The 15,143-nt window shown below is 42.4% G+C and overlaps 1 protein-coding gene across 1 annotated transcript in view; it reads right to left on the minus strand.

Moving 5' to 3' along the window:
• The window catches only part of COL6A3 (collagen type VI alpha 3 chain), a 119,024-nt gene that overhangs the window by 63,266 nt on the left and 40,615 nt on the right, over positions 1-15,143 (minus strand). The window contains exons 5-10 of the mRNA XM_066630984.1: positions 14,062-14,649; positions 9,490-10,086; positions 7,084-7,650; positions 3,108-3,725; positions 1,870-2,469; positions 86-685 (exon numbers count right to left, since the gene is read on the minus strand). Coding sequence (XP_066487081.1) covers positions 86-685; positions 1,870-2,469; positions 3,108-3,725; positions 7,084-7,650; positions 9,490-10,086; positions 14,062-14,649 — 3,570 coding nt within the window. The remainder of the gene's footprint in view (positions 1-85; positions 686-1,869; positions 2,470-3,107; positions 3,726-7,083; positions 7,651-9,489; positions 10,087-14,061; positions 14,650-15,143) is intronic.

Below are 15,143 nucleotides of genomic sequence, written 5' to 3' on the forward strand. Positions count from 1 at the left end.
CAAAAATAAACTGTAAATTCCAATAAAATATAACATTCTTTCACTGCTACATCCCAAATATTTTATTTTGAATGAGAAGACTAACCAACAGGAAAAAATTCAGTTGGTGTCACTGCTGGCGGTTGTCCCTCAAACGATTCGATGAGCCTTCTCTGTATTGTGGGCAGCTCTGTGAACTCTCTAACAACGAATACGGTCCTGGGATCATTGGTAATCCTTTGCAGTTCCGCGCTGTCGACATTCCTTGCTCCAACACCCAAACTTTTAATTCCAGAAGACTGCATCACAACAGAAGGTCTGCCAACATCATCCTGAGATCTCCCACCAAGCAAGAGAACTAAATGCTGTGGGACTCCATCTTCTCTCCTGCTTCCTGCAGATCTAACAAAATAGTTCTTTACAACAAAATCCAGAGCTTTCCCAACATTCAGGGGAGATCCTCCTCTCAACCGCAAGCGGCGAATGGCCTCCAGCACTGCAACCTTGGTTGGGTGTGTTTTTAACATGAACTCAGGGAACACTTCATTGCTGAACTGGACCACACCAATTCTCACTTTGCTCGGTCTAACATCTAACTGCTGGACAATTTCGATAATGAGGTCTCGAATGTGAGCAAGGCCATCTTGCCTGACACTGGTTGAGCTGTCAATAAGGAAAACAATGTCCTTTGCGTCACTGTCAATTGCTGTAAAAAAAAATGAGAGAAAGAGGAATATCATTGGCCTACTTCTTACACAAGGGAGTTATCCTTTGTGTACACAGAAACCCAGGCTCAATCACTGGCATCTCCAGTGAAAGGAATTTCAGAAAATAGGAGTTAGCATCTCAGAATCTCTGTGTATGGACCTATGGTTTAACATTAAATGGGCAGTTTTAAAGATGAGGTGGGCCCATACCATTTCAGACTGTACATAAAGGCTCATATGACTGGGTGCTCCTGCATACAAAAACTAGTTATCAGAAAAAAACATTTTCACCAAAGCTTTTCCCTGCCAATCTAGTTCCTCATTCTATTAGAAATAAATTGATAACTGTATTTATTTACCTTATACTCAAACTTACATGCACACATATCCAAATGTTTATCTCTCCCTGAAATATAGAGACCAGGATTGAAAGAGCTGCACTACGAGTTCAATGTGCCATGATCTTAAAAATTAAGTGTTTATTTATTGAATAGCAATTTCCTCCAATATTTCTATGCTGTATGGCAAACCACTTTTGCTACTAAGAGGACTCTCAAAAGCCTCTACTACCCTCCATCGGTAGTGCTTCAAACGCTTGACCCATTCAAGATTTCCACTCCTGCCTCAGAGTGGAGTTTCAAAATCACTCTGTCATGCATAAGTGGTTATGAAAAAAACAAGCACTCTTAGCTATGACAACTATGATCATGGCAAAGTGACCAAAGGTGGAGAATAGGTACCCATAGTTGTTTTTTTTTTTTAATTTAAAGGTTTTCATGTTACATACATAAACACTTCTGAATTTAACTGTATGTTTTTATTCAAGTTGCTGAAGCTAAAAACTCACAGATACTAAGATACAGAGGTTTGCCCTTGGTAAGAGGGCTATAACTTAAGGTATGTCCCAGGCTATTAGATATGTCCCAAGATGTATTCCAGGGTATGAACCCTGTTCAGATGTCATCATGTGGCAATACTTAGGATAAGGAGAAGCAGGAGACACTGTCCTGTCCTGAAAACCTTTTAGATCCTCAGAAGTACTGAGATTTATACATCTCTGCACTGATTATCAGAGCAAGGTTTCATGTAAGATGTGTTAAAGAAGAAGGCAGTTCTGAGGCAAGGCAGAGATGCAGAAATTATTTATATGAACAAAGTAATTTTTGGGATGAGACTTTCTTACCTGGAGGACGGCTTGTATCAGCAATTATTTGTTGTATCTGTTGTGTAGTGAGTGTTGTAATAGGTAGTGTCAATTTCTGTTCCAGACTAGGCAGATCCTGGTAAGTTGACACTTGAAACACATATTCAGGACTAAGAGCTATTTTGACCATTTCCTCAGGGTTTACATTCTTTCCAATAGTCAGTGGTGCTACTCCAAATTGCTTGACTTGATATGCAGGGTCTTCTACATCATCATCAGATGGACGGGAAAAGAGGAGGATTAAAAACTGAGGTGCACCCTCTTCTATGCGACTTCCTGAGGGCCTTGTAAATATATTCTTTGACACATATTCGAGGGCAGATCCAAGATTTACTTGCCTCCCTCCTTTAGGTCTTAGGTTTTGCAATGCAGCTTGCACTTCATCTTTAGTTGAGTGAGCATTCAGTAGAAATTCAACCCTGGGATCTTCACTGAATTGAATCACAGCTACTCGAGTGGTATCAGAACCCACATTCAGGCTGTTTACAAGTCTCTCAATAAATTCACGAACAGAACGGAATTCAGGAGCTGCGTACTGAGAGCCATCAATAAGGAATACTACATCTCTCTTTACATCCCCTGGGGAACAAATAAAGACTCCAGATGATGCAAGTATAAAAAAATTAGAAGACCAAAGTAAATTTAAATCCACACAATGGTAGCCCACAGCAGCAGGGAAGAATGTAGTAAGCATTAGTAGGTATGCACAAACAGTAATCCTTTGCAACAATACATGCACACACTTTTTGCAAGCTTCTTGTGGAAGACTTCTGAAAGTCATGGTCTGTGAGAACCCCATTCCAGCTACACATAGAAGTGTCCAGACTATGGAGTTGTCATTGCCCATGGTATCTTTTGCTGTCCTCCTATAGTTCCTAGTCAAACTGCTTTGGCAAGTTTTTGCAGCATCTCAAGCAGGACTTGAAAGGCCTACAAAGGAGCCTGGGCAAATGTGAGCAACACTGCCACAACATAGGCATGTAGCTTGTTTTAGCCTGTGTGTTGTAGGAACCTGCTCAGTGAAGAATAATATCTCCTACTGCTGGCTGCCAACCTTGGTTGCCTCATAATCATAACTTGGTTGTGTACCTTATTATAAGAATTATCCCACCTTGGGTGCCCTCCGGGGAGAAAAGCGGATTACAAATCAAATCAAATCAAATCAAAAAATAAATAAATTATCACACAGGCTCAACAGTTAAGAAATTGTCCTTCACCTGGGACGGGTACTGGAAAAGTAACCTCAGGAATCAATGCATTTATTTCTTCCTTGGTCAGCCGAGTCACTCTTTGTGCAATGAGCTGCTGTAAATTGCTCAGTTGACTGGTATCAGGAACAACAACTGCAAATTCAGGCACATAGGAAATGGTCCGCAGCTCAGAAATATCTGCATTTCCAATTCCAATCCCAAAGGGCACAGTACCACTTGACTTCAAAGTCTTGGCAGGACCTTGGATATCATCTCTTGACTTATCAGCTGCCAGCAGAATCAAAAACTGTGGGACACCTTCAGCAATCCTGCTTCCGCCCCGAACTGTGAATATATTGTTTATCAGGTACTCTAGGGCAGCCCCTGTGTTGAGTACTGAGCCTCCCACTGGAGACAAACGCTGGATAGCCCCAATCACCTCTGCCTTGTCTGCGTATCTGTTCAGGGGGAACTCTGGCTTTATATTACTGCTATATTGGGCAACAGCAATCCGGACTTTATCAGGGCCAACATCCAGACTTTCAATTAATCTTTGTAGAAAAATCTTCAGTGCAGGAAAACTACTCCTGATGCCATCAGAACCATCTATCAGAAACACAACATCCTTCTTCTGAGCCTCAGCATCTGTTTGGGAAATGTGGGGTTAATAAGGAAGAAAAACCAATGGTTTTCATACGAATAAATATGCTCATATGTGCCTTTTAAAGTGGATTCGTTATGAGTAGTTTAAAAAAAATAGCAGAGGGAGAGTTAAGGGAAGGCACCACCAGTACAGAAAGAGAAGAAAAACAAAACAAAAAACACGAAGAGATACAGGAATTAGTAAATGAGAGCCAAACAATACATGAGGTTAGACACATAGTTGACCCCTTGTGTGCTGTGTTGTTGTTTTTGTTTTTGTTGTTCTTTGTTTTTTGCTTAACATCAGACACAGGGTGTGGAGGATCCGAGAAGAATCAATATGGGGGCTTCCTTACCTGAAACAAAAACTTCTATAGGATGTGAGTTCAACTTGGAATCATGGGAAAGAGAAAGAGTTAAAGCCTCCCTCCATAACACTATGGTGTGGATTCACAATGCCCCACTCCCACTGCAGCTGGTATTTATAAATTTATTTTAAAAAGCCAAAAGTCAAGCATATAAAGGTCAAACTATGTGCTTCATGTAACATGTAATCTGGCTCTGAGTGCAAGTGCTTAAGCAATCTGACACAGAGCCCAATCCTATGGGCAATCAGCTCTGGCGCTGAGCTCCAGCACTGGCACTGGGTGTTGCAAACATGCCATAAGGTACATCAGCAACACCCGGACAGGAGGGGCTGCCAGCACCGTGCCAGGCCAGTCAACACCTCAGTGCTGCGTAGAAGGCCACTCCTGCAGCACCAGTCAGGGGTGAATATTTTTGGAGTGGGGGGATGCGGGGAATGGGCGGAACAGCGTTGGGGAGGGCAGGGCTGGTGGAGGAACTGGCCCGGAATGAAGGTGGGAGCTGCAGAGCTCTGCTTTGCCATATCCTATCCTCCATGTTGGGCTACAAAGCCCAACACAGAGGCTCTCAAGTCTGTGACAGCAAAATAGCCAGCGCAGACTTGAGAAGGCTGGGGCTTTCCTTGGGGGAAGGGACAAAAGTCCCCTTCCCCAGAGGAGATCATTGGCAGCCTTGGCAGTGCAATGGATTCAACAGTAGCCATTTTGGCACTGCTGCACCCGGCAGAGTCACAGGGGATAGGATTGGGCTAACACTCTCTGAAAGAGTTCAATAGTGATTCTAAGGATTGTAAGTGATTGTAAGAACCTGGTGCAATTGTCTCTGAAGAAGAATCTCCTGTATTGGGTCTTAAGAAATCAACGAATTCCTAATAAAAAAATAAAGTTTCTTTCTCTGTTTTATGCGTCTTACTAACTAAAGTTACTCCTGATTAAATAAGCTCTCATTCCATTTCCTTCCCAAAGATCACTCTGAGAATGACTATGGGCGCAATCCAGCCCTTCACAAGTCTCTTGCAAGTCTCTTGCACTGGCCCAGGAGGCTCACAAACATGCCGTAAGGCACATTCGTGCCTCCTCGAGAGGAAGCCAGGCTGGTACTCAGAGGAGCGCTGGCCTGCAAACGCTGATGCAAGCCTCCACGCCGGCTTCCTCTGCGAGTCTTACGCCAACGTAAGGCTCTGGGTTGGGCGGGAGGGAGGTGTTCCTGGGTAGGGGAAGGGCCCTGGGTGGCCCTGGGGCAGGCGGGTGGGGAGCGGGAGGCGGGAATGGGATCTGGCAGTTATGCAAGTTCTCAACCCCGGTTCCTGGGGATAATGGAATAGCTTCAAGTCACTCCACTCTCCTCAGACTTGCGCAACCTGACGAGGTGGCACACGTCCAAGGAGAGCCATTGGGCCAAAGGTGCCTTACCCAGGGGTAAAGGGAAAAGTATCCCCTTGCCTCTGGCTAAGCCGCCTTGGGCCCCATCCTGTACTTGCCTGTTCCAGTGCAGGATAGGATTGTGCCCTATGTCATATTGTATTGCAGGGGTAATTATATTTGATGATGGCAAAGGGTCTGGTCATACATTAAACTGAACCAAGAATATCTGTGTACCCAGGTACAATAGTTATTAATTTAGTTACACATTCCATTTGATTCAGATGTACACAATAAACATAAATTTTAGATCTGTACAAATGAGCCTAGGTGCAGCCATTCATATGAAAATTGAGCATTTCATGTGAACAATCCTACAGTCAGCACCTATTTCTTTTTTCCAGGATAGCATTTTATCTAGACTAGAGAATCAGTCTAGAAAAAACAAGAGACTATTATTCTGACCAGTAAACCATAATTGTTTATTGTGTTCATTCTTTTATAATGTTGTTGGTCTAATGTGTTTTTGCTTGTGTATTACTTAAATGCTTATCACTTTTTGGAACAAGGATTTTCTTTTGTCATGAGTTTTAGAGCCTGATTCTGTGGTCCATGGCACGGCTGTGTGCCGTGGACCACAGTCGCAAATGTGCTGTAAGGCATGTTTGCAGGCCTTACCGCTGGGCTCCCGCCAGAGCTAGCTCAGCACTGGCCAGCACTGGGCTAGTGCCTGGGTTCTGCAGCTCGGTGGTCTCCCGGACCGCCGGGTTGCAGAACGGGAGGTGGGGGCATGGCCGGGGGTGTGGGGGAGGCATTCCGGGGAGGGGGGAGGCTTGGCCGGGGGCATGGGGGAGGCGTGTTGGGGGTGGGGGAGAGGTGGATTCATGGAGCCAAGCTCCGCAGGATCCAAGGCGCTCAAGCAGGGCTGCTCGCCCTACACGAGTGCCTTTAGCGGCGACCAAAAGGTTGCCACTAAAGTGAGTAGCCCCATTGCGGGGTTGCTTCCCTTACTTGGGGGAAAGGGGACAAACGTCCCCTTCTCCTGAGGAGCCTCCCACGGTAGCGCCGGAGGCGCAGGATCTGGCGGGAGCTGCTGGACCTGGGCGCTACGGGCAGCTCAGGATTGGGCTGCCGGTGAATTAACCAAGGCTGAGTGGCCTGCATCACAGTGGCAAGATTTGCCCTGAACATACTCAGGAGTGTCTGTCACTACATATGAACTTCATCTTGACTTGTAATGGGGCCAGGATTGTTGTAATTGTTTTAAGGTAAGCTGGAGATACTTAGCATTTTCACAGTACATCAAATAGATTAGGACTACTTTCAACTTCCTGAAGAGTATGCTTCTGTTTAATTTGTTGGATTTTTTTTTTAGTTATGGTTATAGCTATAGCAGTATATTATGTATTTTGAAGTTTGATTGTTTTTCTTTTCTGTTGGTAGATGTTTTGAGTTACTTTTATAAGTGGGATACATATTTTAAATGTAAATACATGTAAATAAAAATAAACAAATAAATAAAGACATGTAAATAAAAAAATAAGAATCATAGAATCACAAGGGACCAGCAAAGTCATTTAGTCCAACCCCCAGACAGGTAGGTAAGTAGGTAGGTAGAAAGGAATTATATATACCTGTAAATGAAAAGTCAGTTTGCAACAGAGTGACTAGTTCAGTTTGTATGTCTCCAATTCTAGATAAGGAATCGGCACTTAGAATGAACGAAGGGGCATAAACTATCCTTTCTAATTCTGCAGAATCAGCAGCCCTGGATTTGATAACAAAAGCAATGACACCAGTTCTTTTCAGTTCATCAGCACTCCTTTCCACATCGTCACTTGATCTTCCAGCAGCAAGGAGTATCAGGAGTTGTGATACTCCTTCCTCAATCCTGCTCCCGGCATTTCTCACGAAGATGTTCCTCTTAGCATAATCTAATGCAGCACCAATGTTGATTGTCCTCCCAGATTTTATTTTCATCTTTTTCACTGTCTGAAGGATTTCTTGCTTGGATGGGATGCCATGAAAGTTAAACTCAACATTTACACTGTCGTCACTATATTGTGCCACAGCTACACGTGTGGCGTCAGGGCCCACGTTCAGGCCAGAAATAACTCGGTGTAAAAAGTCACGAACAGCAGGAAACTGACCCGCAAGGTTTGCTGAGCCATCAATCAAAAATAAGATATCTTTCTTGCTTTCTGGAATTAAGACACATGAAGACATTTAGTACACACACAAACACACACACAAACACACACACGCACGCACACACACACAAAATGACTATTTCATTACAAAAATGCCCTACATAAAAGATGTGTGAAAGAAGAACATTCCAAAAAGCATCCTAACTATAAATTCAGCTCTCTTGATTATGTACTAGATCAGATGTTGACTTGTGATCTTTCTTTAGATAAAAATAAAAGTCTTCTATAGTAATGAGGGTCTGGTGCAGAACCATGGCATGACAGCATCATATTGCATCAACTAATGGACCAACTAATGACTTGCACTTGTGAATGGGCCACCAGATATCAAGCATCATGGATAGAATTTGAGCATCATTACACCTCTTCTTTAGGAAGAAATTTCTCTTCGCTGCAGCTCTGAAAGATTCAAGAGCTCTCTCAGGACCTTGCAACACTGTTTGAGGCATGCCTCACTTGTAGCATTCAAAGACTTATGAACAACAGAGGGTCCACCTGGTCAGGTAGACCCTCAAATTCTCGGTACTGTTGGCAATGGTAGCACTCAGTACATCATCGGGGGGGGGGGGCAAGACCATCAAGACTTTGCTCTGGGGCTCTCAGTAACCCAGTGCCAGCACTCTGTCTGTCCACAGAATCTTTTTAAGCTTCCAAGGATCTAAATTTATACTTAGGATGCTTTTCATAAAAGTTGTTATGCATCTTCTTTCACATAGTTTAAAATTATCACTGACATAATAGTGTTAAATTATTATTCATAGAGTACCTAAAATTATGTTGTACATTTGCTAACTCTAGAAAAGTATATCACCATATTTTCTTTTTCTTAGGATAAACAATAACTTTATTCTCACTGAGGTGGTAAACCTACATTTTGGTTCTGTCACTTCAGACTACAGTACTCACAGTAAGTACAGCACACTAAGTACAGCATAAGTACTATGTACTTATTGCACATAGAAACCTAGAGCCAAGTCATAGGTTACTTTAAACATGTGCGTAGGCCCAGTATTGATTTTCTGTAATTAGCGCAAGAGAGAGGGTGTGAACCATGGAGCTCTGAGCTCATGCAGTTCTAACCCAAGTTTCATTCCCCCCTCCCGTATTGATTTTTGAAAAAAACAAAAAAACCCTTTAATTTGCTGGCTTTAAATCCCCTCCAAAAGTTGGAATGTACAAGATAAAAAGTGTATACACCTCATGTGTGAAGACCATATATCTATTTTTTCAACTGCAGCTTTTGAATAATATTGAGTGTGTTTGTGGTTATTACTGTCTCCAGTTGAACTGTTTTAATTCCTGGTTCTTTTTTTTTGCCATTTTTTTTAGCAGCCCAATCCTATCTTGGGGGAAGGATAAGATCGGGCCCTATACTTGACTATTTTAAGCCTGAAGAGGCAGGGTATACATATTTGAAATAAATAGAAAATATTCATATGGTAAAATAAAGATATGCAAAATCATAATCATAGCATACATGGATATATACACTTGCCCTCACCACCCTAATCCCATGCATATCACATGTAGGTGGAATTATATGCATGAAATTGTCTTAAGGGTTTGTTTGTAAAATTACTACATGAAAAGGAAACACTGGAGATTTCGGCAGCCAATAGCATGTGATCATCTATATGTGGAATGCCCACATTGTGTAATATTCATTTGTGTAAAAACAATTCTAAACAAGAATTTTAAAACCTACAATGTGGCCCCAAGGCACTATAATGTTGCCTGCCAATAAAATGCTGAATGTCATTCAAAATACATCTGCAAGGTAAAACATTATTAATCTTAAACCCATAAAGGAGTAAGAAAGGAAGAAATTACCTGTTGCTGGGATTATTTCTTGCACACCTCCACTAATATAGGTTGCTACTGGCCTAATCATTTCACGTGACAATTCTGCCAGAGAACTGAAATCATCCGCAAAATATACCATTTCTGGATTAAAGGCAATCTGCTGAAGTTCTGCCTTATTGGCATTCTTAATGCCAACACAAAATGTCAGCACTCCTGCGTCAGCTAAACCTCTGGCAGCCAGTCGGTATGAATCAGCAGATGGCCCTGCTGCAAGGAAGACTAGCACCTGAGGAATGTTCTCATCTATCCTGCTGCCAGCGGCATCAGTGAAGTGATTGGAAAGAACAAAGTCTAGCGCTGAGCCAGCATTTGCCACTGACCCCCCTTGGAGTCTCAACTGCATCAGCCGCTTAAGTACATCTGGCTTGGTTAAGAAAGTGTTTAAATAGAATTCAGTTTTAGGATTCTCACTAAATTGCACTAGACCAATTCGTATCTCATCAATTCCAACATCAAGGGACTCAACTAGCCTCATAACAAAGTCACGGACATATGGGAAGTTGGCATTTCCGACGTTGACTGATCCATCCAAAAGAAAGATGATATCCCTTTTGTTTACCAGAACTGCAGTAGAGCACAGAAAATAACATGAGACATCATAGAAAAACACACCAGTATTTGTCATGTGTGCATACAGCATTTGCTGTACACGCATGTATACTTCGTTACACAAGAAGATGAAACTGAACAGGACAGCCATGCAGAAGAGGACAGAACTCTAAGGAATGTCAAATAAACTTTCCACATGATCAAGCACATCCAACTGCATATTAGGATATATATGACATTCATCTAGACCCCTTTTCAAATGACTAAAGTGTCCTGTCTACCGGTAATGCTAACAGGGCAACATAGCTTTGCTCAGGATGTTATACTTGCAGCCCAAACCCACACACATTTACAGGGCTGATGCAACCGCAGTGCAGCCCCAAGGTAAGGGAACAAAGTTTCATTACCTTGAGGAGGCCTCTGTGGCTGCCCCTACCAGCATAGGATGCAGCACACCAGTTTGCACAGCTGCATTGGCACTGGAAATTAATTAGGAATGGGCTTTTAGAGTGGCTCATAAATTTAAGTTCAAGTGGATTTTTATACTGGATCTGAAGAGGCTTGCTTTTCAGATCCATTTCAGGTATCCAGCTGAAATAATTAGACATTCAAACTGGGCTGAAAACATCCAAAAGGATCTAGTCTTCCAGGACCACAGCACTCACAGTATGCTTCCAGGTTACTGCCAGACCTACAGTCCAATCCTATCAAGGGCCTATGAAAGTTGTGATCTGCTTGTTATCTGCTGCCCTTGTGGCAGTATGAAAGCTTGCACTATCATACACTTAGGAGCCACTGATGCACATGAACAGAAGCTGCACACACATGACAGTGGTCCATCCAGCCCATGCCAGTGCAGGTTAAATGGTGGCAGTGGCAGGCAGAAAGAATTTTATGGACATTTTGGGACAGGGAGTGGCCACGCAGGGAGCAGCAGTGTGCACCAAGATCCTAACCTCCTTTCCTTATCCCAAAATGCCTCCTGCCTCTCCTTGGACTTACATAAGCAAAATAGCTGGCATAGGTCTGAGGAGGCTCATTGATGGCCAGGCGGCCTACAGAGGTAAGTAAAAAATATTTATTTGCCCTTTCCAGGCCATCTGGTCGCCTCTCCACCATAACATTCAGTATATGCTCCACTGGTGGTGCTGCATGATGCAAACTGATAGGGAATAGGACTGGGCCCCTAGAGCTGCCTATTTGGCAAAGATCTTGGATAGATCTTTCAGCTCCACTCCTATGCTGCCTATTTGATATTTCTATGAGACCAGTAGAGGTGGCAATCCATGCCAGCAGGGAGGGCCAGCAGGGATAGGCTCTGACACCTTCAGGATACAGGGCACGCCCTCTGATGTTATCGGGCAAGTGCCAGAGCCTCAAAACTCATCTCCTTGCTGTGTCCCTTGTGGCATAGATTGGATCTTCTCTCTCTCTTCTCCTCCCCCCAAAATGATTTTGTGGGGCAACAAGAAAAACAGAGATGGTCCTATCCATATCTAGAAGCTTACAGTGGGTTTAGAGGCCTCAAGGTCCCAAATATGCTCAAAGGTTTTCTCTGGAGCAGTTCAGACCTATGTAAAATTCATTTTGTATTAGTTTCTTCTGTTTGTGGGTCATAAAGACAAAACTAAGGCTACTCTCTTTTTGGACTTGTGCCAGCTACAGAGCTGGTACAGGTCTGAGGTGACCCATTGCAGGACAAAGCTTATGAAGGGGAAAGAGGTTTTAAATCCCCTTTCCCCCCTGAAGCTTTCCACTCATCCCTCCACTGGATATAGCATGTGCTTTTTTGCCTAGAATTGGGCCAGAATTCAAGGTTAAGTATTTGGAAGAATTAACCACATGATTAAATCTTTCACATTGAAATCATTCACTACTAAAATTAAAGGACTTAAAGTACTTAACTTTGACTGTATTTCTATATTATCACTCAGCTGCATTTTAGTGGTCCAAAGCTACTGAATGTGCAAATATGAAAATATTTTAAAATTCTTAGCTGTAATAGTGGAGAGGAGAATCATTTTGCCTAACATTTTCTTTTATCCCTATATTTTAATACCTATGAGAAAAGAAAGAGACGAGAGAAGTACATATATACATATAGTTCTATGTATAATATTTAAGAACATTTTTAATTTGTATTTTAAAATAAAAATGTCAGAGTTGGTACATACCATGCAAGACTGTATTAGTGAGAGACATACATTTTGAAAAAGCTTGTTAAGTAACAGATTTGTTTTATCTAAAGCAGTGGTTCTCAAACTGGTGGGTTGCAACCCACCAGTTTGTGTAACAATGCTCCATTCCCTTTAAGGGGTTCGGGCAGAGGCAGCAAAGCAATCCCGGGATCGTGCCCCTGCGGGAGAAGGGGGGCTATTTTTCAACTAACCTTACGTGCTCCCAGGATCCAGGGGGTGTGGGGAGCCCTGCGGAGCACTTTCAGGGTTCCCTGTGGCTTCTAAACAGTAAAAGGTCCAAGCGCGATGAAACTGGAAGACCCTGGGAGCATGTAAGGTTAGTTGAAAAATAGCTCCACTTCCCCTGCAGGGGCACAATCCTGGGGATCGCTTTGCTGCCTCTGCCCCCGCAAAGACTTACCCTGGGAGTAAATCTCCCGGAACGTTTGAGAAACACTGATCTAAAGATATTTATCTTCATTAAGGTTAAATAGGCAAGATTTTTAAAGCCTTCACTTTAGCAATAATTGTGTTCCAACAGGATTATTGTCAAAGTTCAGGTTTATTCTAGGAAACCCCAAGAAAGCCAAAAATAATGTGGTTCTTATTAGTTTTGCTACTTCTTCACTGAGGGGAAACATCTCCTCTTTCTTAAGAGTTTGGTAGACAAGATTACACCACACAAAACTAGTTTCTTCTGCCCTGAATGTACCTGATCAGGTACTTTCTTTTCTTACTTGGAGTAGTGAGTGGCAGAGGAGAAAGAAAGATGAACCATTTCATGGAGCAATCTATAGAAGCTAACAACACAATTCTATATACCTCTACCTGAGAGCAAGTGCCACTGAAAACAAATGGACTTACTTCTGAGTAAGCATGCATAGGATTGAGCTGTATGTCTGCCAAACAGTACTCTGCCTTATAGTTCTTACAAAAAGCACAGACTTTTCTCAGTCCTGAGGGAATGAACAAACCTAATGCTGACTAAACTCATTGGGAATACCACTGATTTTTCGGTAGAATGGGTAAATCCCAAGTTCTTTTTATTTAAGTTTGGTGTGTAAGTCTGGGGACTGATGTTTCTTGTTCCATTATATATCATAAATACTAACAGCAATCATTCATCCACATATGCCTCTATCAGCCAGTGTACTATATGGATTAATACAAAACTTTTATAAAAGGAAACTAGTTAGTAATTCTGGAATAATGGTTACAGGATTATGGCTGAGGGGTAAGGAACGAATTTTGAAAGGCAAGTGAATTCATCAGAAGCATTCCACTGGCTCTGGCAATCCAATTTTCTAATACACAACTATGGAAAAACAAAAAACTAAAATATTTTATTTTTATGTTTGAGACAGAGGGAGCAGATGGAAAAGAAATCTAATTAATGTAATTATTTAAAAGTTAATTGTACCATGTGAACACTGCCTTCTGAACCTAAACTGGGTGAATGTTTCAGGGACCGCATCAGAGGTCAGCCAGTCAGGTATTTGCTGAGGGTCCACCAACTCCCAGGAGCCCAACTGCTCCGCTTCTGAAACCCTACAACGGAGGCAGCAGTAGCATGACCCAAAAATCTCATGCTGTTACTACCTTTTCCTGCCCTCCCCATCTGCAGCTGGGTTTCCTCAGAGACCACTGAGATGATGCCAATCATCCAATTCATGGATCAGAAGGGTGGAGCTGCCTGGCTGTCCCTCTCTCAGCAGCACTGGAGCACAGAGAAGGAATTCTCCAATCACTCTCTCCCTATCCCCAGTCTGTGAAACTGCAGTGTTTTTGAGTATTTAACAGAAATAATTTTTACCTTGTTGTGTTGCTCCAGAGAGTGTTCTTATAGGTGCCAAGACTTCAGGAAGAATGGTTGTCAGTGCTACTTGGCGGAATTCAGAGGGAGAGAATACCAGGCTTGGTTCATAAACAATGCGTCCTAATTCAGTAAGATCTGCATTTCGGGCCCCCACAGCAAGGATCAGTATGCCACTGCTTTTCAATTCTTGGGCTGGTTGGATGACATCATCGCTGGACTGGCCACCAGTAATAAGGACCAGCATTGGCAGGATGCCTTCATCAATCCTGGATCCAACAGAACTAGTGAAGTAGTTGTTTTTAACAAACCTCAGTGCAGAACCTGTATTGAGTGTCAAACCACCCTTCAGCTTCATTTTCCTGACATTTGCAAGAACATCTTTTTTGGTCTGGTAGGTATTGAAATAGAATTCGTGGTTTACATTATCTGCATATTGTGCCACTGCGACTTGGATCAGGTCTGGTCCAATTTCCAGTTTCTGAATGATTCTGGCAATGAAGTCACGGATTGCATTAAAGGGAGCATTTCCCAAAGCTGTTGTGCCATCTATCAGGAAGACTATGTCCTTCTTATTGACTTCAACAACTGCAAGCAATGATATAGATACATATACACAATCAGTAGGATTACTTATTCAACATCGCTAGTCAATTCTTCATTAGCCTTCTAGAGGCCACAGGAAATGCTTCTGTTGTACAAGAGTATCTGTCTTATTTTCTTATGCTGAGTTATAATGAACTATATTGTAATCCAAATAAAATCTACTTTAATTATTGTCAGCACAGTCAATTTTTATAGGATAGTATACAAATTATCCTGTTTATAAAAAGACTGATATACTGCTCCTCAAGTTCAACAGTTCACAAACTTAACGGTTTGTTTAAGGCTGAATCAAAATAAAGTACTGCACTATGTTATTAAGAACAAAAAAAGAGCCTTGCTGGATCAGACCAATGAATCACCTAGACCTGTGGCATGTTTTCTACGTAGACCCGGGAAGCCTGCAAGCAAGAAATGAAAGCTCTTGTGGTTAGTTTTCCCAGCATAAGGCATTGAGAAACACAGTGCCTCTGAATATG

The sequence above is a fragment of the Tiliqua scincoides genome, chromosome 1, assembly GCF_035046505.1.
Source record: "Tiliqua scincoides isolate rTilSci1 chromosome 1, rTilSci1.hap2, whole genome shotgun sequence".
Classification (NCBI taxonomy): domain Eukaryota; kingdom Metazoa; phylum Chordata; class Lepidosauria; order Squamata; family Scincidae; genus Tiliqua; species Tiliqua scincoides.